Source organism: Eurosta solidaginis, chromosome 1, assembly GCF_040869045.1.
Source record: "Eurosta solidaginis isolate ZX-2024a chromosome 1, ASM4086904v1, whole genome shotgun sequence".
In the NCBI taxonomy this organism is placed as follows: Eukaryota; Metazoa; Arthropoda; class Insecta; order Diptera; family Tephritidae; genus Eurosta; species Eurosta solidaginis.
The window spans coordinates 107,830,458-107,857,516 of NC_090319.1; the positions used below are offsets into that span (position 1 = coordinate 107,830,458).

General features: G+C 37.9%; 3 protein-coding genes across 7 annotated transcripts in view; all 3 read left to right on the forward strand.

Moving 5' to 3' along the window:
- Positions 1 to 26,153, forward strand: LOC137236684 (uncharacterized). Of its 3 annotated transcripts, none has more exons than XM_067759592.1 (3): positions 1 to 100; positions 23,470 to 25,931; positions 26,022 to 26,153. In XM_067759592.1, exon 2 carries the CDS (start codon positions 24,160 to 24,162, stop codon positions 25,684 to 25,686), a length of 1,527 nt encoding a protein of 508 aa, XP_067615693.1. In that variant the 5' UTR covers positions 1 to 100; positions 23,470 to 24,159; the 3' UTR covers positions 25,687 to 25,931; positions 26,022 to 26,153. The 3 variants fall into 3 exon arrangements, with proteins under 3 accessions (XP_067615693.1, XP_067615692.1, XP_067615691.1); XM_067759591.1 differs by lacking the exon at positions 1 to 100 and adding an exon at positions 22,701 to 23,007 and having other exon boundaries at positions 23,098 to 25,931; XM_067759590.1 differs by lacking the exon at positions 1 to 100 and having other exon boundaries at positions 22,701 to 25,931.
- The window catches only part of LOC137236685 (serendipity locus protein delta-like), a 49,621-nt gene that overhangs the window by 4,295 nt on the left and 18,267 nt on the right, over positions 1 to 27,059 (forward strand). The window lies entirely within an intron of this gene.
- LOC137236686 (uncharacterized) lies at positions 14,459 to 20,525 on the forward strand. 3 transcript variants are annotated; one of them, XM_067759596.1, is made up of 3 exons: positions 14,459 to 17,173; positions 17,264 to 20,102; positions 20,194 to 20,525. In XM_067759596.1, exon 1 carries the CDS (start codon positions 15,869 to 15,871, stop codon positions 17,078 to 17,080), a length of 1,212 nt encoding a protein of 403 aa, XP_067615697.1. In that variant the 5' UTR covers positions 14,459 to 15,868; the 3' UTR covers positions 17,081 to 17,173; positions 17,264 to 20,102; positions 20,194 to 20,525. The 3 variants fall into 3 exon arrangements, with proteins under 3 accessions (XP_067615697.1, XP_067615698.1, XP_067615696.1); XM_067759597.1 differs by having other exon boundaries at positions 17,264 to 20,026; positions 20,298 to 20,525; XM_067759595.1 differs by having other exon boundaries at positions 17,264 to 20,525.

Sequence of the window (27,059 nt, forward strand, 5' to 3'; positions counted from 1 at the left end):
AAAAAAGGTACCAAAAATTTTGGTAAACTTTAGTTTGACCTACAACTGTAGAATAGCGTTCAAAAATTATGGGAAAAAGGATAAAAATACTTGTTTAAGTGTAAGTATTATTTTATTTTATTATTGAGCTGATCCAGTTATTCTTCTTAGATGACTTTTTTGTACGTAGGCTATTATGGATCCATGTAGTGAAATTAAAAAACCAGGTTTATGAAAATTTTTCACTTAATGCCCGACGTTTTGCTAACGATTCTTAGCTTCTTCTGGGGCTTATCTTTTTTATTTATGTAAAGAAACAGAAAAATTTTGTATAAAATTAACAACCCTGTACACAGGCAAATTCAAAAATGTAAAAAACACACATAAATTGACGTAACAAATTTCTATAAAAATTAAATATATATATTTATATATATATATGTGTCTGTATCAGTACCAGCAGGTTTCGGTACACTTGTCATACTAATTTGTGTTTTGTGTTTTGTAAACACAAGAGGTAGATTGCAGCAATATCTTTGGTGTCTTCCTTTATGTTGACAGTTTGTTCTCTTTTTTCCAATATACGAAGACTTTCCATGGTGTATCTTATTCTTCCTCTCTTCTCAATATCTAATATTTTGGTGTTTTTTATATCTGCTTCGTGTCCACTGTTTAATATATGTTGCGATAGCGCGGTATTATCATTCTTCTTCCTTATATCTGCTTCATGTTCTGACAGTCGCACTCCAAGGGCTCGTTTTGTTGTTCCAATATAAACTTTGTTGCATTGTTCGTTCTCTTTACCATTACATCTTATTTCATATACTACATTGTTTTGTTCTTGCAGCTCTACCGGGCTTTTTGTTTTTGTGAAAACCGAAGACAAAGTGCAATTTGGTTTATATGCGAGAGTTATTTTGTGTTTTTTGTTGTCTAAGTCGCGATTGAATTTCTCTGTTAATTTTGGTATATATGTAACACTGAAGAATTTATTGTTATCTGTGTCTGTGTTTGTTGTGGTTTGCTTTATATGTTTATTGTTTATTGACATTAGGGTGTACTCTATTAAGTTATTTATAAGTTGACTCGGAAAATTATTGCTTTTTAGTATTTTATGTATTTTCTGTATGTTAGCTTCTTTGAACTTATGATGGCTAATGGTGAGTATCTTTTGTACTAAATTTCTCGCGGTATTTATTTTGTACTTAAGGGGGTGAGCAGATAGAAAATTAATTATACGACCCGAGGAGATTAGTTTGGAGTACCAGTTTAGAATTATTTTGTTGGCCTCCTTGTGTAATTTTACATCCAGGAAAGGGATGCTAAGATTTTCTTCCTTTTCTACCGTGAATTTTAATTTATTGTGATATTCGTTTAGTGTTTTAAGAATGATATCAACATCTGTTCGTCGTACGATTGCGAAAATGTCGTCTACATATTTCACAATAAATTTGATGTCTATATTGTGTACATTTTTCAGCTCTAACGTTGTATATTCTAGAAGATCGTCCATGACAATGTCCGCGATTGTTGGCGAAAGGGGGTTTCCCATTGGTATACCGTATGTTTGTGTAAATATTTTTCCCTCATACATGAAATAATTATTTTCTTTTAAACAGAAATCTAAGATCTTATGAAATGTGTTCCGCGAAATATTAAGTTTTTCTTGTATTGAACCAAATTTATTCATTATTATTTTTGTAGCTAGGTATGTCGATATATTTGTGAATAACGAGACAACGTCAAATGAAACTAGTATTTCATCATCATTTATATTTATATTATTGAGCCTATCTTTTAGATCGTACGAGTTTTTTATATTGTACTTTTCTGAAGTTAAGTCGTTTAAGGCATTTACTATAAATTTGGATAGATTATAGCATGGTACGTTGAATGATGATGCTATTGGTCTTTGAGGTAGGTCTGGCTTATGGATTTTCGGTAAGCCATACAGGCGGGGTGCTATGGCGGCGCTACTGTTCATTTTAAAGTTTTGTGTAGTGCTTATTATTTTGCTTCTGTGTAATTCATTTATCAGTTGGTTGTTTTTCTTCTGGAGCGTGTTTGTTGGGTCGTTTCTTAGTACTTTGTATGTATTTTTGTCTCCCAGTAGATCGTTCATTTTCCTTTTGTAGTCTGCTTTGTAGAAAACCACAGTTTTGTTCCCCTTATCCGAATATGTAACAACTATGTCTTCTTTGTGCTTCTTTAGTATGATTTTTGTTTTGTTTAATGCTTCCAATATAAACTTCTGAGTGGTATTGCTTCTGATGCTTCGTTTGAATTCTAAGATTCTATTGTTCAATTTGCTTCTTGCTACTTCTTTTTTATCGGTATCTCCCGCGGTCTCTTGAATTACTTGTTCTAGTTCTGCAATTATTTTAATAGGTTTAAGGTTGTTTGTTGTTGTGAGTAACGCGAATTTTCTCCCTAGAGAGAGTAACCATTTCACTTCTTTTGGAAATTGTATATTCGTTCTATTTATAAACCAATCGTCATTTGTATGTATACCCAACTTTTTTAGTTGTTGGCTTTTGAGTCTCTCATGTTTTGACGTTTGAACTGTCTCTCCTTTTATCGCAGTCTTTTTACTGGCGATATTTTGATGGGATATGAACGAGCTAAACTCGAATTCGTTTATATAATTTCGTAGATTCCTCTCATAGCGGTTTAGATTATTTTTTGTTGATTTGATTTCTATATTTGTTTGTGTTATTTCTATGTTAAGTACTTTTCTCATGAAGTTGCACTTTGTTGTTTCTATTTGTTGTTTTACTCTTTGAGACGTTGTATTTATAGTGATCTTTTTCACTGTGTCAGACAGATGGTTCGGTATCTAATATCTATATCTATCTAATATCTAATCTAATATATATTATAAATGGGAAAGTTTGGATGTTAAGATGTTTGGATGTTTGGATGTTTAGATGTTTGGATGTTTGGATGTTTGGATGTTTGTCCAGACGTTTGTCTTTGTGACTCAATAACGCAAGAACGGCTGGACCGATTTGGATGAAATTTTGCACACATATAGCCAATAGTCTAGAAGGATCTACTAGCTATATATTTTTCAAAAGGGGCGTGGTCCCCGCCCCTAGGAACAGTTATAATTTAATTATTATATTTTTTCGTCTTTGCGACTGAATCACGCCAGAATGGCTACACGGATTTTGATGAAATTTGGGACACAGACAGTAGTCTACTAGCGAAATTTTTTTCGAACATGGAAAGAGGGGTGGGGGTCCCACGACCCTTCGAGAAATTATTTTTCATAATTTTTACACATTATAACTTTACGTATACTGGCCTTCACCAATATCACAGACTCAAGGGGTCAAATAAGTCGAGGGCTTACAAAGTAAGCAGTGACACCCTCCGCCCGCCCCCCTTTATCTCCCCCTCTGGTGTAAAATCCATAAATTGTTATAACTCAATTTAAATTTTCTCCTAAATCAATAGTTTTTGGTATCTGGTACATACAGAACGAGATCTAGACAATTTTGGAGGAACGATCAGTTGTCCTCTCCTCTACTCCCGCCATCCGCCCTCCATCAATTGTTTTTATTAGCACGCTTTTATTAGCTTTACCTGTATGTTTCTATCTAACTTTTTATTCGCTCCAATGCACCTGCTGCCTTATTAACATGGTTTTATAATTAGCTTCACCTTATTTGTAATCCCGTAAGGGTCATACCGAGAACCTTCCGGGATTATTTCTGGATGGTTTTCGGGATCGGTCCGGGATTACGCCGGGGTAATTTCGGGACTTTTTCGGGACTATTTCGGGATCATTTTGGGACCCTTCCGGGATCATTTCTGTATAGTTTACGGGATCCGTCCGGGATCCCGTCGGGGTTATTTTGGAACATTTTCGGGACTATTCCGGAATCATTTCGGGACTATTTCGCGATCATTTGGGGACCCTTCCGGCATCATTTCTGGATGGTTTTCGGGATCCGTGCGGGATCTCGTCGGGGTCATATGGGGACTTTTTCGGGATCATTTGAGGGCTCACCCGGCATCATTTCTGGATGGTTTTCGGGATCCGTCCGGGATATCGTCGGGGTCATTTGGGGACTTTTTCGGGATCATTTGGGGGCTCTTCCGGCATCATTTCTGGATGGTTTTCGGGATCCGTCCGGGATCTCGTCGGGGTCATTTGGGGACTTTTTCGGGATCATTTGGGGGCTCATCCGGCATCATTTCTGGATGGTTTTCGGGATCCGTCCGGGATCCCGTCGGGGTCATTTCGGGACTTTTTCGCGACTAATACGGGATCATTTGGGAACCCTTTCGGCATCATTTCTGGATGGTTTTCGGGATCCGTCCGGGATCCCGTGGGGGTCGTTTCGGGACTTTTTCGCGACTAATACGGGATCATTTGGGAACCCTTTCGGCATTATTTCTGGATGGTTTTCGGGATCCGTCCGGGATCCCATTAGGGTAATTTCGGGATTATTAGGGGGTCATTTGGGAACCTTTCCGGTATCATTTTTTGATAATTTTCGGGATCCGTCCGGGATGCCGACGAGGTCATTTCGGGAATATTTCGGGATCATTTGGGATACCTACCGGCATCATTTCTGGATGGTTTTTGGGATTCGTCCGGGATCCCGTCGTGGTCCTTTCGGGACTTTTTTTCGACTAATACGAGATCATTTGCGGACCCTTTCGGCATCATTTCTGGATAGTTGTCGGGATCCCGTCACGGTCATTTCGGGACTATTAGGGGATCATTTGAGAACCTTTCCGGCATCATTTCTCTATTGTTTTCGGAATCCTTTCGGGATCCCGTCAGGGTCATTTTGGGACTTTTTTGGGGCTAATTCGGGATCATTTGGGGATCCTCTATGGGTCGTTTCGTGACTTTTTCTGTTTTATTTCGGGATCATTTGGGGACCCTTCCGGCATAATTTCTTGATGGTTTGCCGGATCCATCAGGGTCATTTCGGGACCATTTTGGGATCATTTGGGGACCCTTCCGAGATCATTTCTGGATCCGTCCGGGATACCGTAGGAGCCATTTCGGGATTTTTTGTTACTTTTCCGGGATAGTTTTTGGACCCTTCCGGGATCATTTCTGGATCTGTGCGGGATCCCATCTGGGTCATTTCCGGACTATTTCGGGATCATTTTGGGATCCTTCCGGAATCATTTCTGTATGGTTTTCGCGATCCGTCGTTGATTCCCTCGGAGCCATTTCGGAACCTTTTCTGGAGTATGTCGGGGTCATTTGGGGACTTTTTCGGGATCATTTGGGGCTCTTCCGGCATCATTTCTGGATGGTTTTCGGGATCCGTGCGGGATCTTGTCGGGGTCATTTGGGGACTTTTTCGGGATCATTTGGGGGCTCTTCCGGCATCATTTCTGGATGGTTTTCGGGATCCGTCCGGGATATCGTCGGGGTCATTTGGGGACTTTTTCGGGATCATTTGGGGGCTCTTCCGGCATCATTTCTGGATGGTTTTCGGGATCCCTCCGGGATCCCATCAGGGTAATATCGGGACTATTAGGGGATCATTTGTGGACCTTTCCGGCATAATCTCTGGATAATTTTCGGTATCCGTCCGGGATGCCGACGAGGTCATTTCGGGATTATTTCGGGATCATTTGGGATACCTACCGGCATCATTTCTGGATGGTTTTTGGGATTCGTCCGGGATCCCGTCGGGGTCATTTCGGGACTTTTTCTCGACTAATACGGGATCATTTGCGGACCCTTTCGGCATAATTTCTGGATAGTTGTCGGGATACGTTCGGGATCCCGTCACGGTCATTTCGGAACTATTAGGGGATCATTTGAGGACCTTTCCGGCATCATTTCTGGATAGTTTTTGGAATCCTTTCGGGATCCCGTCAGGGTCATTTCGGGGCTTTTTCGGGATCATTTAAGGATGGCTTTCAGGATTCGTCCGGGAACCCGTCAGGGTAATTTCTGGACTTTTCCGAGACTATTTCGGGATCATTTCGGGATTTGTCCGGGATGCCCTCAGGGTCATTTTGGGACTATTAGGTGAGCATTTGAGGACCGTTCCGGCATCACTTCTGGATGGTTTTCGGTATCCGGTCAGATTCCCGTCGGAATAATTGCGGGACTTTTTCGGGATCATTGGGGTCCCTTCCAAAATCATTTCTGGATGGTTTTTGGGATTCGTCCGGCATCCCGTCGGGGTCATTTCGGGACTTTTTCTCGAATAATACGGGATCGTTTTCGGGCCCTTTCGGTATCATTTCTGGATAGTTGTCAGGGTCTTTTCGGAACTATTGGGAGATCATTTGAGGACCTTTCCGGCATCATTTCAGGTTAGTTTTCGGGATCCTTTCCGGGTCCCATCAGGGTCATTTCGGAACTTTTTCGGCATCATTTAATATTGGTTTTCAGGATTCGTCCGGTATCCGTCAGGGTAATTTCTGGACTTTTCCCAGACTATTTCGGGATAATTTTGGGACCCTCCCAAGATCATTTCTGGATGGATTTCGGGATCTGTCCGGGATGCCGTCAGGGTAATTTTGGGACTATTAGGTGATCATTTGAGGACCTTTTCGGCATCACTTCTGGATGGTTTTCGGTATCCGCTCAGGATCCCGTCGGAATTATTGCGGGACTTTTTCGGGATCATTGGGGTCCCTTCCAAAATCATTTCTGGATGGTTTTTGGGATTCGTCCGGCATCCCGTCGGGGTCATTTCGGGACTTTTTCTCGACTAATACGGGATCATTTGCAGGCCCTTTCGGCATCATTTCTAGATAGTTGTCGGGATCCGTTCGGGATCCCGTCAGGGTCTTTTCGGAACTATTAGGTGATCATTTGAGGACATTTCCGGCATCATTTCTGGATAGTTTTCGGGATCCTTTCGGGGTCCAGTCAGGGTCATTTTGGGACTTTTTCGGGATCATTTAGAGATGGCTTTCAGGATTCGTCCGGGAACCCGTCAGGGTAATTTCTGAACTTTTCCTAGACTATTTCGGGATAATTTTGGGACTTTCCCAAGATCATTTCTGGATGGATTTTGGGATCAGTCCGGGATGCCGTCAGGGTCATTTTGGTATTAGGTGATCATTTGAGGACCTTTCCGGCATCACTTCTGGATGATTTTCGGTATCCGTTCGGGATCCCGTCGGAATCAATGCGGGACTTTTACGGAATCATTTGGGATTCCTTCCGGCATCATTTCTGGATGGTTTTCGGGATTTGTCCGGGATCCCGTCGGGGTTATTTCGGGACCTTTTCGGGGCTAATACGGGATCCTTTGGGGATCCTCTAGGGGTCGTTTCGTGACTTTCTGTATTATTTCGGGATCATTTTGGGACCCTTTCGGCATAATTTCTTAATGGTTTGCCGGATCCATCAGGGTCATTTCGGGACCGTTTTGGGATCATTTGGGGACCCTTCCGAGATCATTTCTGGATCCGTCCGGGATGCCGTAGGAGCCATTTCGGGATTTTTTGTTACTTTTCCGGGAAAGTTTTTGCACCCTTCCGGGATCATTTCTGGATCTGTGCGGGATCCCATCTGGGTCAATTCCGGACTATTTCGGGATCATTTTGGAATCCTTCCGGAATCATTTCTGTATGGTTTTCGCCATCCATCGTGGATCCCCTCGGAGCCATTTCGGAACTTTTTCTGGAGTTAGTCGGGATAATTTAGGGACCCTTCCTGGATATTTTCTGGATGGTTTTTGAGATCCGCCCGGGAGCCCGTCAGGGTCATTTCGGAACCTTTTCGGGATCATTTTGGAACACCTTCAGGGATCATTTCTGTGTGGTTCTCTGGATACGTCTAGAATCGTGTCGCTCTCATTTCGGGTTTTTTTGGGACTATTCGGGGAACTTTTGGAGACCCTTTCGGGGCATTTATGGATGGTTTTCGGGATCCGTCCGCGATAGCGTTGGGGTCATATCGTAGCTTTTTCTGGATAATTTCGGGATCATTTGGGATCCTATCAGGTTATCAGCTCATTTAGTTCTTTTTTTTTACTCAATTACAAAAATAAAATGCATTAGACAGAAAACAAAATTTTAAACAGATAATAAGCAGGCTAACGCGAATAGCCCATATATTTAAAATTTTCCTTGCGGACGGGGCCGCGGGTAAAGGCTAGTATATTATAAATGGGAAAGTTTGGATGTTAAGATGTTTGGATGTTTGGATGTTTAGATGTTTGGATGTTTGGATGTTTGTCCAGACGTTTGTCTTTGTGACTCAATAACGCAAGAACGGCTGGACCGATTTGGATGAAATTTTACACACATATAGCCAATAGTCTAGAAGGATCTACTAGCTATATATTTTTCAAAAGGGGCGTGGTCCCCGCCCCCTAGGAACAGTTATAATTTAATTATTATATTTTTTCGTCTTTGCGACTGAATCACGCCAGAATGAAATTTGGGACACAGACAGTAGTCTACTAGCGAAATTTGTTTCGAACATGGAAAGAGGGGTGGGGGTCCCACGACCCTTCAAGAAATTATTTTTCATAATTTTTACACATTATAACTTTACGTATACTGGCCTTCACCAATATCACAGACTCAAGGGGTCAAATAAGTCGAGGGCTTACAAAGTAAGCAGTGACACCCTCCGCCCGCCCCCCTTTATCTCCCCCTCTGGTGTAAAATCCATAAATTGTTATAACTCAATCTAAATTTTCTCCTAAATCAATAGTTTTTGGTATCTGGTACATACAGAATGAGATCTAAACAATTTTGGAGGAACGATCAGTGGTCCTCTCCTCTACTCCCGCCATCCGCCCTCCATCAATTGTTTTTATTAGCACGCTTTTATTAGCTTTACCTGTATGGTTCTATCTAACTTTTTATTCGCTCCAATGCGCCTGCTGCCTTATTAACATGGTTTTATAATTAGCTTCACCTTATTTGTAATCCCGTAAGGGTCATATCGAGACCCTTCCGGGATCATTTCTGGATGGTTTTCGGGATCGGTCCGGGATTACGCCGGGGTAATTTCGGGACTTTTTCGGGACTATTTCGGAATCATTTTGGTACCCTTCCGGGATCATTTCTGTATAGTTTACAGGATCCGTCCGGGATCCCGTCGGGGTTATTTTGGAAAATTTTCGGGACTATTCCGGTTTCATTTCGGGACTATTTCGCGATCATTTGGGGACCCTTCCGGCATCATTTCTGGATGGTTTTCGGGATCCGTGCGGGATCTCGTCGGGGTCATATGGGGACTTTTTCGGGATCATTTGAGGGCTCTTCCGGCATCATTTCTGGATGGTTTTCGGGATCCGTCCGGGATATCGTCGGGGTCATTTGGGGACTTTTTCGGGATCATTTGGGGGCTCATCCGGCATCATTTCTGGATGGTTTTCGGGATCCGTCCGGGATCCCGTCGGGGTCATTTCGGGACTTTTTCGCGACTAATACGGGATCATTTGGGAACCCTTTCGGCATCATTTCTGGATGGTTTTCGGGATCCGTCAGGGATCCCGTTGGGGTCATTTCGCGACTTTTTCGCGACTAATACGGGATCATTTGGGAACCCTTTCGGCATCATTTCTGTATGGTTTTCGGGATCCGTCCGGGATCCCATTAGGGTAATTTCGGGACTATTAGGGGATCATTTGGGAACCTTTCGGCATCATTTCTGGATAGTTGTCGGGATCCCGTCACGGTCATTTCGGGACTATTAGGGGATCATTTGAGGACCTTTCCGGCATCATTTCTGTATTGTTTTCGGAATCCTTTCGGGATCCCGTCAGGGTCATTTTGGGGCTAATACGGGATCATTTGGGGATCCTCTAGGGGTCGTTTCGTGACTTTTTCTGTTTTATTTCGGGATCATTTGGGGACCCTTCCGGCAAAATTTCTTGATGGTTTGCAGGATCCATCAGGGTCATTTCGGGACCATTTTGGGATCATTTGGGGACCCTTCCGAGATCATTTCTGGATCCGTCCGGGATGCCGTAGGAGCCATTTCGGGATTTTTTGTTACTTTTCCGGGATAGTTTTTGGACCCTTCCGGGATCATTTCTGGATCTGTACGGGATCCCATCTGGGTCATTTCCGGACTATTTCGGGATCATTTTGGGATCCTTCCGGAATCATTTCTGTATGGTTTTCGCGATCCGTCGTTGATTCCCTCGGAGCCATTTCGGAACCTTTTCTGGAGTATGTCGGGGTCATTTGGGGACTTTTTCGGGATCATTTGGGGCTCTTCCGGCATCATTTCTGGATGGTTTTCGGGATCCGTGCGGGATCTCGTCGGGGTCATTTGGGGACTTTTTCGGGATCATTTGGGGGCTCTTCCGGCATCATTTCTGGATGGTTTTCGGGATCCGTCCGGGATATCGTCGGGGTCATTTGGGGACTTTTTCGGGATCATTTGGGGGCTCTTCCGGCATCATTTCTGGATGGTTTTCGGGATCCGTCCGGGATCCCATCAGGGTAATTTCGGGACTATTAGGGGATCATTTGTGGACCTTTCCGGCATCATTTCTGGATAATTTTCGGTATCCGTCCGGGATGCCGACGAGGTCATTTCGGGATTATTTCGGGATCATTTGGGATACCTACCGGCATCATTTCTGGATGGTTTTTGGGATTCGTCCGGGATCCCGTCGGGGTCATTTCGGGACTTTTTCTCGACTAATACGGGATCATTTGCGAACCCTTTCGGCATAATTTCTGGATAGTTGTCGGGATCCGTTCGGGATCCCGTCACGGTCATTTTGGAACTATTAAGGGATCATTTGAGGACCTTTCCGGCATCATTTCTGGATAGTTTTTGGAATCCTTTCGGGATCCCGTCAGGGTCATTTCGGGGCTTTTTCGGGATCATTTAAGGATGGCTTTCAGGATTCGTCCGGGAACCCGTCAGGGTAATTTCTGGACTTTTCCGAGACTATTTCGGGATCATTTTGGGACCTTCCCAAGATCATTTCTGGATGGATTTCGGGATTTGTCCGGTATGCCCTCAGGGTCATTTTGGGACTATTAGGTGAGCATTTGAAGACCGTTCCGGCATCACTTCTGGATGGTTTTCGGTATCCGTTCAGATTCCCGTCGGAATAATTGCGGGACTTTTTCGGGATCATTGGGGTCCCTTCCAAAATCATTTCTGGATGGTTTTTGGGATTCGTCCGGCATCCCGTCGGGGTCCTTTCGGGACTTTTTCTCGACTAATACGGGATCATTTTCGGGCCCTTTCGGTATCATTTCTGGATAGTTGTCGGGATCCGTTCGGGATCCCGTCAGGGTCTTTTCGGAACTATTGGGAGATCATTTGAGGACCTTTCCGGCATCATTTCTGGTTAGTTTTCGGGATCCTTTCCGGGTCCCATCAGGGTCATTTCGGGACTTTTTCGGCATCATTTAAGATTGGTTTCCAGGATTCGTCCGGTATCCGTCAGGGTAATTTCTGGACTTTTCCCAGACTATTTCGGGATAATTTTGGGACCCTCCCAAGATCATTTCTGGATGGATTTCGGGATCTGTCCGGGATGCCGTCAGGGTAATTTTGGGACTATTAGGTGATCATTTGAGGACCTTTTCGGCATCACTTCTGGATGGTTTTCGGTATCCGCTCAGGATCCCGTCGGAATTATTGCGGGACTTTTTCGGGATCATTTGGTGTCCCTTCCGGCATCATTTCTGGCTGGTTTTTGGGATTCGTCCGGCATCCCGTCGGGTTCATTTCGGGACTTTTTCTCGACTAATAAGGGATCATTTGCGGGCCCTTTCGGCATCATTTCTAGGTAGTTGTCGGGATCCGTTCGGGATCCCGTCAGGGTCTTTTCGGAACTATTAGGTGATCATTTGAGGACATTTCCGGCATCATTTCTGGATAGTTTTCGGAATCCTTTCGGGGTCCAGTCAGGGTCATTTCGGGACTTTTTCGGGATCATTTAGAGATGGCTTTCAGGATTCGTCCGGGAACCCGTCAGGGTAATTTCTGAACTTTTCCGAGACTATTTCGGGATAATTTTGGGACCTTCCCAAGATCATTTCTGGATGGATTTTGGGATCAGTCCGGGATGCCGTCAGGGTCATTTTGGTATTAGGTGATCATTTGAGGACCTTTCCGGCATCACTTCTGGATGGTTATCGGTATCCGATCAGGATCCCCTCGGAATCATTGCGGGACTTTTTCGGGATCATTTGGGGTCCCTCCCAAGATCATTTCTGGATGGATTTCGGGATCTGTCCGGGATCCCGTCAGGGTCGTTTAGGGGTGCGTTCGAGATCCCGTCAGGGTCATTTCGGGACTTCTTCGGGAATATATCGGGATCATTTCTGGATGGTTTATGGGATCCGTCCATGACCCCTTAAGGGTCATTTCGGGACTATTAGGTGATCATTTGAGGACCTTTCCGGCGTCACTTCTGGATGATTTTCGGTATCCGTTCGGGATCCCGTCGGAATCAATGCGGGACTTTTACGGAATCATTTGGGATTCCTTCCGGCATCATTTCTGGATGGTTTTCGGGATTTGTCTGGGATCCCGTCGGGGTTATTTCGGGACTTTTCGGGGCTAATACGGGATCATTTGGGGATCCTCTAGGGGTCGTTTCGTGACTTTTTCTGTATTATTTCGGGATCATTTTGGGACCCTTTCGGCATAATTTCTTGATGGTTTGCCGGATCCATCAGGGTCATTTCGGGACCATTTTGGGATCATTTGGGGACCCTTCCGAGATCATTTCTGGATCCGTCCGGGATGCCGTAGGAGCCATTTCGGGATTTTTGTTACTTTTCCGGGATAGTTTTTGCACCCTTCCGGGAGCATTTCTGGATCTGTGCGGGATCCCATCTGGGTCAATTCCGGACTATTTCGGGATCATTTTGGAATCCTTCCGGAATCATTTCTGTATGGTTTTCGCGATCCATCGTGGATCCCCTCGGAGCCATTTCGGAACTTTTTCTGGAGTTAGTCGGGATAATTTAGGGACCCTTCCTGGATATTTTCTGGATGGTTTCTGAGATCCGTCCGGGAGCCCGTCAGGGTAATTTCGGAACTTTTTCGGGACTATTTCGGGATCAATTTGGTACCCTTCAGGCATCATTTCTGTGTGGTTATCTGGATAAGTCTAGAATCGTGTCGTTGTCATTTCGGGTTTTTTTGGGACTACTTCGGGAACTTTTGGAAACACTTCCGGGGCGTTTCTGGATGGTTTTCGGGATCCGTCCGCGATAGCGTCGGGGTCATTTCGTGGCTTTTTCTGGATAATTTCGTTATCATTTTGGGATCCTATTAGGTTATCAGCTCATAAAGTTCTTTTTTTTACTCAATTACAAAAATAAAATGCATTAGACAGAAAAAAAATTTTAAACAGATAACTTTATAAGCAGGCTAACGTGAATAGCCCACATATTTCATTTTCTCCTTGCGGATGGGGCCGCGGGTAAAGGCTAGTAAGGTCATATCTTCTATATTCTAACAAAAATTTTAGTTGTGCTTTTAGTTTGGATAGTTTTTGTTTTTGTTTGCAGTATAGTTTGAGTATTTTGTATGTGTCTTCGCCATATTTGAACTTCATGTGCACAAAGTAGTGTTTCATGTTTGCTGTTTTTTTCCGTTTGTTGTATAATTTTAAAAAATTCTTGAAAAATATCGGCAGGACTTCCGAAATACTTATTTTATTTTATTATTGAGCTGATCCAGTTATTCTTCTTAGATAACTTTTTTGTACGTAGGCTATTATGGATCCATGTAGTGAAATTAAAAAACCAGGTTTATGAAAATTTTTCACTTAATGCCCGACGTTTCGCTAACGATTCTTAGCTTCTTCTGGGGCTTCTTCAGTGTTACATATATACCAAAATTAACAGAGAAATTCAATCGCGACTTAGACCACAAAAAACACAAAATAACTCTCGCATATAAACCAAATTCCACTTTGTCTTCGGTTTTCACAAAAACAAAAAGCCCGGTAGAGCTGCAAGAACAAAACAATGTAGTATATGAAATAAGATGTAATGGTAAAGAGAACGAACAATGCAACAAAGTTTATATTGGAACAACAAAACGAGCCCTTGGAGTGCGACTGTCAGAACATGAAGCAGATATAAGGAAGAAGAAAGATAATACCGCGCTATCGCAACATATATTAAACAGTGGACACGAAGCAGATATAAAAAACACCAAAATATTAGATATTGAGAAGAGAGGAAGAATAAGATACACCATGGAAAGCCTTCGTATATTGGAAAAAAGAGAACAAACTGTCAACATAAAGGAAGACACCAAAGATATTGCTGCAATCTACCTCTTGTGTTTACAAAACACAAAACACAAATTAGTATGACAAGTGTACCGAAACCTGCTGGTACTGATACAGACACATATATATATATAAATATGTATATTTAATTTTTATAGAAATTTGTTACGTCAATTTATGTGAGAAGAAGCTAAGAATCGTTAGCGAAACGTCGGGCATTAAGTGAAAAATTTTCATAAACCTGGTTTTTTAATTTCACTACATGGATCCATAATAGCCTACGTACAAAAAAAGTCATCTAAGAAGAATAACTGGATCAGCTCAATAATAAAATAAAATAAGTATTTCGGAAGGCCTGCCGATATTTTTCAAGAATTTTTTAAAATTATACAACAAACGGAAAAAAACAGCAAACATGAAACACTACTTTGTGCACATGAAGTTCAAATATGGCGAAGACACATACAAAATACTCAAACTATACTGCAAACAAAAACAAAAACTATCCAAACTAAAAGCACAACTAAAATTTTTGTTAGAATGTAGAAGATATGACCTTATACCGAACCATCTGTCTGACACAGTGAAAAAGATCACTATAAATACAACGTCTCAAAGAGTAAAACAACAAATAGAAACAACAAAGTGCAACTTCATGAGAAAAGTACTTCACATAGAAATAACACAAACAAATATAGAAATCAAATCAACAAAAAATAATCTAAACCGCTATGAGAGGAATCTACGAAATTATATAAACGAATTCGATTTTAGCTCGTTCATATCCCATCAAAATATCGCCAGTAAAAAGACTGCGATAAAAAGAGAGACAGTTCAAACGTCAAAACTTGAGAGACTTAAAAGCCAACAACTAAAAAAGTTGTGTATACATACAAATGACGATTGGTTTATAAATAGAACGAATATACAATTTCCAAAAGAAGTAAAATGGTTACTCTCTCTAGGGAGAAATTCGCGTTACCCACAACAACAAACATCCTTAAATCTATTAAAATAATTGCAGAACTAGAACAAGTAATTCAAGAGACCGCGGGAGATACCGATAAAAAAGAAGTAGCAAGAAGCAAATTGAACAATAGAATCTTAGAATTCAAACGAAGCATCAGAAGCAATACCACTTAGAAGTTTATATTGGAAGCATTAAACAAAACAAAAATCATACTAAAGAAGCACAAAGAAGACATAGTTGCTACAGATTCGGATAAGGGGAACAAAACGGTGGTTTTCTACAAAGCAGACTACAAAAGGAAAATGAACGATCTACTGCGAGACAAAAATACATACAAAGTACTAAGAAACGACCCAACAAACACGCTCCAGAAGAAAAACAACCAACTGATAAATGAATTACACAGAAGCAAAATAATAAGCACTACACAAACATTTAAAATGAACAGTAGCGCCACCATAGCACCCCGCCTGTACGGCTTACCGAAAATCCATAAGCCAGACCTACCTTTAAGACCAATAACATCATCATTCAACGTACCATGCTATAATCTATCCAAATTTATAGTAAATGCCTTAAACGACTTAACTTCAGAAAAGTACAATATAAAAGCTCGTACGATCTAAAAGATAGGCTCAATAATATAAATATAAATGATGATGAAATACTAGTTTCATTTGACGTTGTCTCGTTATTCACAAATATATCGACATACCTAGCTACAAAAATAATAATGAATAAATTTGGTTCAATACAAGAAAAACTTAATATTTCGCGGAACACATTTCATGAGATCTTAGATTTCTGTTTAAAAGAAAATAATTATTTCATGTATGAGGGAAAAATATTTACACAAACATACGGTATGCCAATGGGAAACCCCCTTTCGACAACAATCGCGGACATTGTCATGGACGATATTCTAGAATATACAACGTTAGAGCTGAAAAATGTACACAATATAGAAATCAAATTTATTGTGAAATATGTAGACGACATTTTCGCAATCGTACGACGAACAGATGTTGATATCATTCTTAAAACACTAAACGAATATCACAATAAATTAAAATTCACAGTAGAAAAGGAAGAAAATCTTAGCATCCCTTTCCTGGATGTAAAATTACACAGGGAGGCCAACAAAGTAATTCTAAACTGGTACTCCAAACTAATCTCCTCGGGTCGTATAATTAATTTTCTATCTGCTCACCCCCTTAAGTACAAAATAAATACCGCGAGAAATTTAGTACAAAAGATACTCACCATTAGCCATCATAAGTTCAAAGAAGCTAACATACAGAAAATACATAAAATACTAAAAAGCAATAATTTTCCGAGTCAACTTATAAATAACTTAATAGAGGACACCCTAATGTCAATAAACAATAAACATATAAAGCAAACCACAACAAACACAGACACAGATAACAATAAATTCTTCAGTGTTACATATATCCCAAAATTAACAGAGAAATTCAATCGCGACTTTGACAACAAAAAACACAAAATAACTCTCGCATATAAACCAAATTGCACTTTGTCTTCGGTTTTCACAAAAACAAAAAGCCCGGTAGAGCTGCAAGAACAAAACAATGTAGTATATGAAATAAGATGTAATGGTAAAGAGAACGAACAATGCAACAAAGTTTATATTGGAACAACAAAACGACCCCTTGGAGTGCGACTGTCAGAACATGAAGCAGATATAAGGAAGAAGAAAGATAATACCGCGCTATCGCAACATATATTAAACAGTGGACACGAAGCAGATATAAAAAACACCAAAATATTAGATGTTGAGAAGAGAGGAAGAATAAGATACACCATGGAAAGCCTTCGTATATTGGAAAAAAGAGAAGAAACTGTCAACATAAAGGAAGACACCAAAGATATTGCTGCAATCTACCTCTTATGTTTACAAAACACAAAACACAAATTAGTATGACAAGTGTACCGAAACCTGCTGGTACTGATACAGACATATATATATATAAATATGTATATTTAATTTTTATAGAAATTTGTTACGTCAATTTATGTGAGTGTTTTTTACATTTTTGAATTTGCCTGTGTACAGGGTTGTTAATTTTATACAAAATTTTTCTGTTTCTTTACATAAATAAAAAAGATAAGCCCCAGAAGAAGCTAAGAATCGTTAGCGAAACGTCGGGCATTAAGTGAAAAATTTTCATAAACCTGGTTTTTTAATTTCACTACATGGATCCATAATAGCCTACGTACAAAAAAGTAATCTAAGAAGAATAACTGGATCAGCTCAATAATAAAATAAAATAAGTATTTCGGAAGGCCTGCCGATATTTTTCAAGAATCTTTTAAAATTATACAACAAACGGAAAAAAACAGCAAACATGAAACACTACTTTGTGCACATGAAGTTCAAATATGGCGAAGACACATACAAAATACTCAAACTATACTGCAAACAAAAACAAAAACTATCCAAACTAAAAGCACAACTAAAATTTTTGTTAGAATGTAGAAGATATGACCTTATACCGAACCATCTGTCTGACACAGTGAAAAAGATCACTATAAATACAACGTCTCAAAGAGTAAAACAACAAATAGAAACAACAAAGTGCAACTTCATGAGAAAAGTACTTAACATAGAAATAACACAAACAAATATAGAAATCAAATCAACAAAAAATAATCTAAACCGCTATGAGAGGAATCTACGAAATTATATAAACGAATTCGATTTTAGCTCGTTCATATCCCATCAAAATATCGCCAGTAAAAGGACTGCGATAAAAAGAGAGACAGTTCAAACGTCAAAACTTGAGAGACTTAAAAGCCAACAACTAAAAAAGTTGGGTATACATACAAATGACGATTGGTTTATAAATAGAACGAATATACAATTTTTAAAAGAAGTAAAATGGTTACTCTCTCTAGGGAGAAAATTCGCGTTACCCACAACAACAAACATCCTTAAACCTATTAAAATAATTGCAGAACTAGAAAAAGTAATTCAAGAGACCGCGGGAGATACCGATAAAAAAGAAGTAGCAAGAAGCAAATTGAACAATAGAATCTTAGTATTCAAACGAAGCATCAGAAGCAATACCACTTAGAAGTTTATATTGGAAGCATTAAACAAAACAAAAATCATACTAAAGAAGCACAAAGAAGCCATAGTTGTTACAGATTCGGATAAGGGGAACAAAACGGTGGTTTTCTACAAAGCAGACTACAAAAGGAAAATGAACGATCTACTGGGAGACAAAAATACATACAAAGTACTAAGAAACGACCTAACAAACACGCTCCAGAAGAAAAACAACCAACTGATAAATGAATTACACAGAAGCAAAATAATAAGCAGTACACAAAAATTTAAAATGAACAGTAGCGCCGCCATAGCACCCCGCCTGTACGGCTTACCGAAAATCCATAAGCCAGACCTACCTTTAAGACTAATAGCATCATCATTCAACGAACCATGCTATAATCTATCCAAATTTATAGTAAATGCCTTAAACGACTTAACTTCATAAAAGTGCAATATAAAAGCTCGTACGATCTAAAAGATAGGCTCAATAATATAAATATAAATGACGATGAAATACTAGTTTTATTTGACGTTGTCTCGTTATTCACAAATATATCGACATACCTAGCTACAAAAATAATAATGAATAAATTTGGTTCAATACAAGAAAAACTTAATATTTCGTGGAACACATTTCATAAGATCTTAGATTTCTGTTTAAAAGAAAATAATTATTTCATGTATGAGGGAAAAATATTTACACAAACATACGGTATGCCAATGGGAAACCCCATTTCGCCAACAATCGCGGACATTGTCATGGACGATCTTCTAGAATATACAACGTTAGAGCTGAAAAATGTACACAATATAGTCATCAAATTTATTGTGAAATATGTAGACGACATTTTCGCAATCGTACGACGAACAGATGTTGATATTATTCTTAAAACACTAAACTAATATCACAATAAATTAAAATTCACGGTAGAAAAGGAAGAAAATCTTAGCATCCCTTTCCTGGATGTAAAATTACACAGGGAGGCCAACAAAATAATTCTAAACTGGTACTCCAAACTAATCTCCTCGGGTCGTATAATTAATTTTCTATCTGCTCACCCCCTTAAGAACAAAATAAATACCGCGAGAAATTTAGTACAAAAGATACTCACCATTAGCCATCATAAGTTCAAAGAAGCTAACATACAGAAAATACATAAAATACTAAAAAGCAAAAATTTTCCGAGTTAACTTATAAATAACTTAATAGAGGACACCCTAATGTCAATAAACAATAAACATATAAAGCAAACCACAACAAACACAGACACAGATAACAATAAATTCTTCAGTGTTACATATATACCAAAATTAACAGAGAAATTCAATCGCGACTTAGACAACAAAAAACACAAAATAACTCTCGCATATAAACCAAATTGCACTTTGTCTTCGGTTTTCACAAAAACAAAAAGCCCGGTAGAGCTGCAAGAACAAAACAATGTAGTATATGAAATAAGATGTAATGGTAAAGAGAACGAACAATGCAACAAAGTTTATATTGGAACAACAAAACGACCCCTTGGAGTGCGACTGTCAGAACATGAAGCAGATATAAGGAAGAAGAAAGATAATACCGCGCTATCGCAACATATATTAAACAGTGGCCACGAAGCAGATATAAAAAACAACAAAATATTAGATATTGAGAAGAGAGGAAGAATAAGATACACCATGGAAAGCCTTCGTATATTGGAAAAAAGAGAACAAACTGTCAACATAAAGGAAGACACCAAAGATATTGCAGCAATCTACCTCTTGTGTTTACAAAACACAAAACACAAATTAGTATGACAAGTGCACCGAAACCTGCTGGTACTGATACAGACACATATATATATATATAAATATGTATATTTAATTTTTATAGAAATTTGTTACGTCAATTTATGTGAGTGTTTTTTTACATTTTTGAATTTGCCTGTGTACAGGGTTGTTAATTTTATACAAAATTTTTCTGTTTCTTTACATAAATAAAAAAGATAAGCCCCAGAAGAAGCTAAGAATCGTTAGCGAAACGTCGGGCATTAAGTGAAAAATTTTCATAAACCTGGTTTTTTAATTTCACTACATGGATCCATAATAGCCTACGTACAAAAAAGTCATCTAAGAAGAATAACTGGATCAGCTCAATAATAAAATAAAATAAGTATTTCGGAAGGCCTGCCGATATTTTTCAAGAATTTTTTAAAATTATACAACAAACGGAAAAAAACAGCAAACATGAAACACTACTTTGTGCACATGAAGTTCAAATATGGCGAAGACACATACAAAATACTCAAACTATACTGCAAACAAAAACAAAAACTATCCAAACTAAAAGCACAACTGAAATTTTTGTTAGAATGTAGAACCATCTGTCTGACACAGTGAAAAAGATCACTATAAATACAACGTCTCAAAGAGTAAAACAACAAATAGAAACAACAAAGTGCAATTTCATGAGAAAAGTACTTAACATAGAAATAACACAAACAAATATAGAAATCAAATCAACAAAAAATAATCTAAACCGCTATGAGAGGAATCTACGAAATTATATAAACGAATTCGATTTTAGCTCGTTCATATCCCATCAAAATATCGCCAGTAAAAGGACTGCGATAAAAAGAGAGACAGTTCAAACGTCAAAACTTGAGAGACTTAAAAGCCAACAACTAAAAAAGTTGGGTATACATACAAATGACGATTGGTTTATAAATAGAACGAATATACAATTTTCAAAAGAAGTAAAATGGTTACTCTCTCTAGGGAGAAAATTCGCGTTACCCACAACAACAAACATCCTTAAACCTATTAAAATAATTGCAGAACTAGAACAAGTAATTCAAGAGACCGCGGGAGATACCGATAAAAAAGAAGTAGCAAGAAGCAAATTGAACAATAGAATCTTAGTATTCAAACGAAGCATCAGAAGCAATACCACTTAGAAGTTTATATTGGAAGCATTAAACAAAACAAAAATCATACTAAAGAAGCAGAAAGAAGCCATAGTTGTTACAGATTTGGATAAGGGGAACAAAACGGTGGTTTTCTACAAAGCAAACTACAAAAGGAAAATGAACGATCTACTGGGAGACAAAAATACATACAAAGTACTAAGAAACGACCCAACAAACACGCTCCAGAAGAAAAACATCCAACTGATAAATGAATTACACAGAGGCAAAATAATAAGCACTACACAAAAATTTAAAATGAACAGTAGCGCCGCCATAGCACCCCGCCTGTACGGCTTACCGAAAATCCATAAGCCAGACCTACCTTTAAGACTAATAGCATCATCATTCAACGTACCATGCTATAATCTATCCAAATTTATAGTAAATGCCTTAAACGACTTAACTTCATAAAAGTACAATATAAAAGCTCGTACGATCTAAAAGATAGGCTCAATAATATAAATATAAATGACGATGAAATACTAGTTTCATTTGACGTTGTCTCGTTATTCACAAATATATCGACATACCTAGCTACAAAAATAATAATGAATAAATTTGGTTCAATACAAGAAAAACTTAATATTTCGCGGAACACATTTCATAAGATCTTAGATTTCTGTTTAAATAAAATAATTATTTCATGTATGAGGGAAAAATATTTACACAAACATACGGTATGCCAATGGGAAACCCCCTTTCGCCAACAATCGCGGACATTGTCATGGGCGATCTTCTAGAATAAACAACGTTAGAGCTGAAAAATGTACACAATATAGACATCAAATTTATTGTGAAATATGTAGACGACATTTTCGCAATCGTACGACGAACAGATGTTGATATCATTCTTAAAACACTAAACGAATATCACAATAAATTAAAATTCACGGTAGAAAAGGAAGAAAATCTTAGCATCCCTTTCCTGGATGTAAAATTAAACAGGGAGGCCAACAAAATAATTCTAAACTGGTACTCCAAACTAATCTCCTCGGGTCGTATATTAATTTTCTATCTGCTCACCCCCTTAAGAATAAAATAAATACCGCGAGAAATTTAGTACAAAAGATACTCACCATTAGCCATCATAAGTTCAAAGAAGCTAACATACAGAAAATACATAAAATACTAAAAAGCAATAATTTTCCGAGTCAACTTATAAATAACTTAATAGAGGACACCCTAATGTCAATAAACAATAAACATATAAAGCAAACCACAACAAACACAGACACAGATAACAATAAATTCTTCAGTGTTACATATATACCAAAATTAACAGAGAAATTCAATCGCGACTTAGACAACAAAAAACACAAAATAACTCGCATATAAACCAAATTGCACTTTGTCTTCGGTTTTCACAAAAACAAAAAGCCCGGTAGAGCTGCAAGAACAAAACAATGTAGTATATGAAATAAGATGTAATGGTAAAGAGAACGAACAATGCAACAAAGTTTATATTGGAACAACAAAACGACCCCTTGGAGTGCGACTGTGAGAACATGAAGCAGATATAAGGAAGAAGAAAGATAATACCGCGCTATCGCAACATATATTAAACAGTGTACACGAAGCAGATATAAAAAACACCAAAATATTAGATATTGAGAAGAGAGGAAGAATAAGATACACCATGGAAAGCCTTCGTATATTGGAAAAAAGAGAACAAACTGTCAACATAAAGGAAGACACCAAAGATATTGCTGCAATCTACCTCTTGTGTTTACAAAACACAAAACACAAATTAGTATGACAAGTGTACCGAAACCTGCTGGTACTGATACAGACACCTATATATATATAAATATGTATATTTAATTTTTATAGAAATTTGTTACGTCAATTTATGTGAGTGTTTTTTACATTTTTGAATTTGCCTGTGTACAGGGTTGTTAATTTTATACAAAATTTTTCTGTTTCTTTACATAAATAAAAAAGATAAGCCCCAGAAGAAGCTAAGAATCGTTAGCGAAACGTCGGGCATTAAGTGAAAAATTTTCATAAACCTGGTTTTTTAATTTCACTACATGGATCCATAATAGCCTACGTACAAAAAAGTCATCTAAGAAGAATAACTGGATCAGCTCAATAATAAAATAAAATAAGTATTTCGGAAGGCCTGCCGATATTTTTCAAGAATTTTTTAAAATTATACAACAAACGGGAAAAAACAGCAAACATGAAACACTACTTTGTGCACATGAAGTTCAAATATGGCGAAGACACATACAAAATACTCAAACTATACTGCAAACATAAACAAAAACTATCCAAACTAAAAGCACAACTAAAATTTTTGTTAGAATGTAGAAGATATGACTTATACCGAACCATCTGTCTGACACAGTGAAAAAGATCACTATAAATACAACGTCTCAAAGAGTAAAACAACAAATAGAAACAACAAAGTGCAACTTCATGAGAAAAGTACTTAACATAGAAATAACACAAACAAATATAGAAATCAAATCAACAAAAAATAATCTAAACCGCTATGAGAGGAATCTACGAAATTATATAAACGAATTCGATTTTAGCTCGTTCATATCCCATCAAAATATCGCCAGTAAAAGGACTGCGATAAAAAGAGAGACAGTTCAAACGTCAAAACATGAGAGACTTAAAAGCCAACAACTAAAAAAGTTGGGTATACATACAAATGACGATTGGTTTATAAATAGAACGAATATACAATTTCCAAAAGAAGTAAAATGGTTTCTCTCTCTAGGGAGAAAATTCGCGTTACCCACAACAACAAACATCCTTAAACCTATTAAAATAATTGCAGAACTAGAACAAGTAATTCAAGAGACCGCGGGAGATACCGATAAAAAAGAAGTAGCAAGAAGCAAATTGAACAATAGAATCTTAGTATTCAAGCGAAGCATGAGAAGCAATACCACTTAGAAGTTTATATTGGAAGCATTAAACAAAACAAAAATCATACTAAAGAAGCACAAAGAAGCCATAGTTGTTACAGATTCGGATAAGGGGAACAAAATGGTGGTTTTCTACAAAGCAGACTACAAAAGGAAAATGAACGATCTACTGGGAGACAAAAATACATACAAAGTACTAAGAAACGACCCAACAAACACGCTCCAGAAGAAAAACAACAAACTGATAAATGAATTACACAGAAGCAAGATAATAAGCACTACACAAAAATTTAAAATGAACAGTAGCGCCGCCATAGCACCCCGCCTGTATGGCTTACCGAAAATCCATAAGCCAGACCTACCTTTAAGACCAATAGCATCATCATTCAACGTACCATGCTATAATCTATCCAAATTTATAGTAAATGCCTTAAACGACTTAACTTCAGAAAAGTACAATATAAAAAACTCGTACGATCTAAAAGATAGGCTCAATAATATAAATATAAATGATGATGAAATACTAGTTTCATTTGACGTTGTCTCAATATTCACAAATATATCGACATACCTAGCTACAAAAATAATAATGAATAAATTTGGTTCAATACAAGAAAAACTTAATATTTCGCGGAACACATTTCATAAGATCTTAGATTTCTGTTTAAAAGAAAATAATTATTTCATGTATGAGGGAAAAATATTTACACAAACATACGGTATGCCAATGGGAAACCCCCTTTCGCCAACAATCGCGGACATTGTCATGGACGATCTTCTAGAATATACAACGTTAGAGCTGAAAAATGTACACAATATAGACATCAAATTTATTGTGAAATATGTAGACGACATTTTCGCAGTCGTACGACGAACAGATGGTGATATCATTCTTAAAACACTAAACGAATATCACAATAAATTAAAATGCACGGTAGAAAAGGAAGAAAATCTTAGCATCCCTTTCCTGGATGTAAAATTACACCGGGAGGCCAACAAAATAATTCTAAACTGGTACTCCAAACTAATCTCCTCGGGTCGTATAATTAATTTTCTATCTGCTCACCCCCTTAAGTACAAAATAAATACCGCGAGAAATTTTGTACAAAAGATACTCACCATTAGCCATCATAAGTTCAAAGAAGCTAACATACAGAAAATACATAAAATACTAAAAAGCAATAATTTTCCGAGTCAACTTATAAATAACTTAATAGAGGACACCCTAATGTCAATAAACAATAAACATATAAAGCAAACCACAACAAACACGGACACAGATAACAATAAATTCTTCAGTGTTACATATATACCAAAATTAACAGAGAAATTCAATCGCGACTTAGACAACAAAAAACACAAAATAACTCTCGCATATAAACCAAATTGCACTTTGTCTTCGGTTTTCACAAAAACAAAAAGCCCGGTAGAGCTGCAAGAACAAAACAATGTAGTATATGAAATAAGATGTAATGGTAAAGAGAACGAACAATGCAACAAAGTTTATATTGGAACAACAAAACGACCCCTTGGAGTGCGACTGTCAGAACATGAAGCAGATATAAGGAAGAAGAAAGATAATACCGCGCTATCGCAACATATATTAAACAGTGGACACGAAACAGATATAAAAACACCAAAATATTAGATATTGAGAAGAGAGGAAGAATAAGATACACCATGGAAAGCCTTCGTATATTGGAAAAAAGAGAACAAACTGTCAACATAAAGGAAGACACCAAAGATATTGCTGCAATCTACCTCTTGTGTTTACAAAACACAAAACACAAATTAGTATGACAAGTGTACCGAAACCTGCTGGTACTGATACAGACACATATATATATAAATATGTATATTTAATTTTTATAGGAATTTGTTACGTCAATTTATGTGAGTGTTTTTTACATTTTTGAATTTGCCTGTGTACAGGGTTGTTAATTTTATACAAAATTTTTCTGTTTCTTTACATAAATAAAAAAGATAAGCCCCAGAAGAAGCTAAGAATCGTTAGCGAAACGTCGGGCATTAAGTGAAAAATTTTCATAAACCTGGTTTTTTAATTTCACTACATGGATCCATAATAGCCTACGTACAAAAAAGTCATCTAAGTAAGTATTATTAGTTCGAAGGCGGATGGTAAATATTATATCCCATTCAAAAGTTATCACTAAAAACAGGTTTTGTAAATATGAACTGTCGATGCAACCAGTCCATTTTGATCACAGAACCTGGAACGCCAGACATGTAGGATAAACCCTATCCATTAAATAATGTTAACTATTATATCATAGGTCCGATTTACTGAAAATTCAAAAGAATATATGGTTTTCACTGCGAGTTAAATGCTTTACAATATTTGACTAATTAATTTAATCGAAATGTTAGTTTTACTTAGATTTGTTTATATTTAACTCTAAATAGTCGTATTATTTTAAAATAACTTCAAGGAAATAAATATTTTACGACTATCATTTTATTAAATGATTGGAACTATAATCGCCGAAATATATGTCAAAAATCCCCATTTTCAGATCTATTCATTTTTGTTTGGAGTGGCATCATTGATAAATGTTATAAAAAATGTGCATTTTGACAGCGCTCTCTCGAAACAAAGAGTTGCAAATCCATTCATCTATGACAAATTCAGTGATCTTACATGCTAACAATGATGACATGATACGAAACATTCATTCTCTCTCAATTCGTTTCCAGGAATGGGTCTTAAAGTTCATTCAATTGTAAACATTGGTTCATTCGATTGTAAACAAACTTCATTCGTTTCCAAGAATGGGTCTTGAAGATCAGAGCTGCGTAAACCGCGCAAAAAAAATTCCAAGAAAATCGGTGCGTTTTCATTATTTTTCATTTCAAGTGTATTCAACTTCATAAGCGGATCAAAAATTTGTAAAAAAGGTACAAGAAATAACAAAATTACGCACGAAAAGAGATAAGTACATTTTATCTTAGCTATCAAAAAATTAAATTTCACGTATTGTCACGGAAAAATTTTTAACGGGT

Excerpts from the sequence above, each read along its gene's own strand:
- LOC137236686 (XM_067759595.1), top strand. The coding sequence starts at position 15,869 with ATGAATAAATTTGGTTCAATACAAGAAAAACTTAATATTTCGCGGAAC.
- LOC137236684 (XM_067759592.1), top strand. The coding sequence starts at position 24,160 with ATGGTGGTTTTCTACAAAGCAGACTACAAAAGGAAAATGAACGATCTA.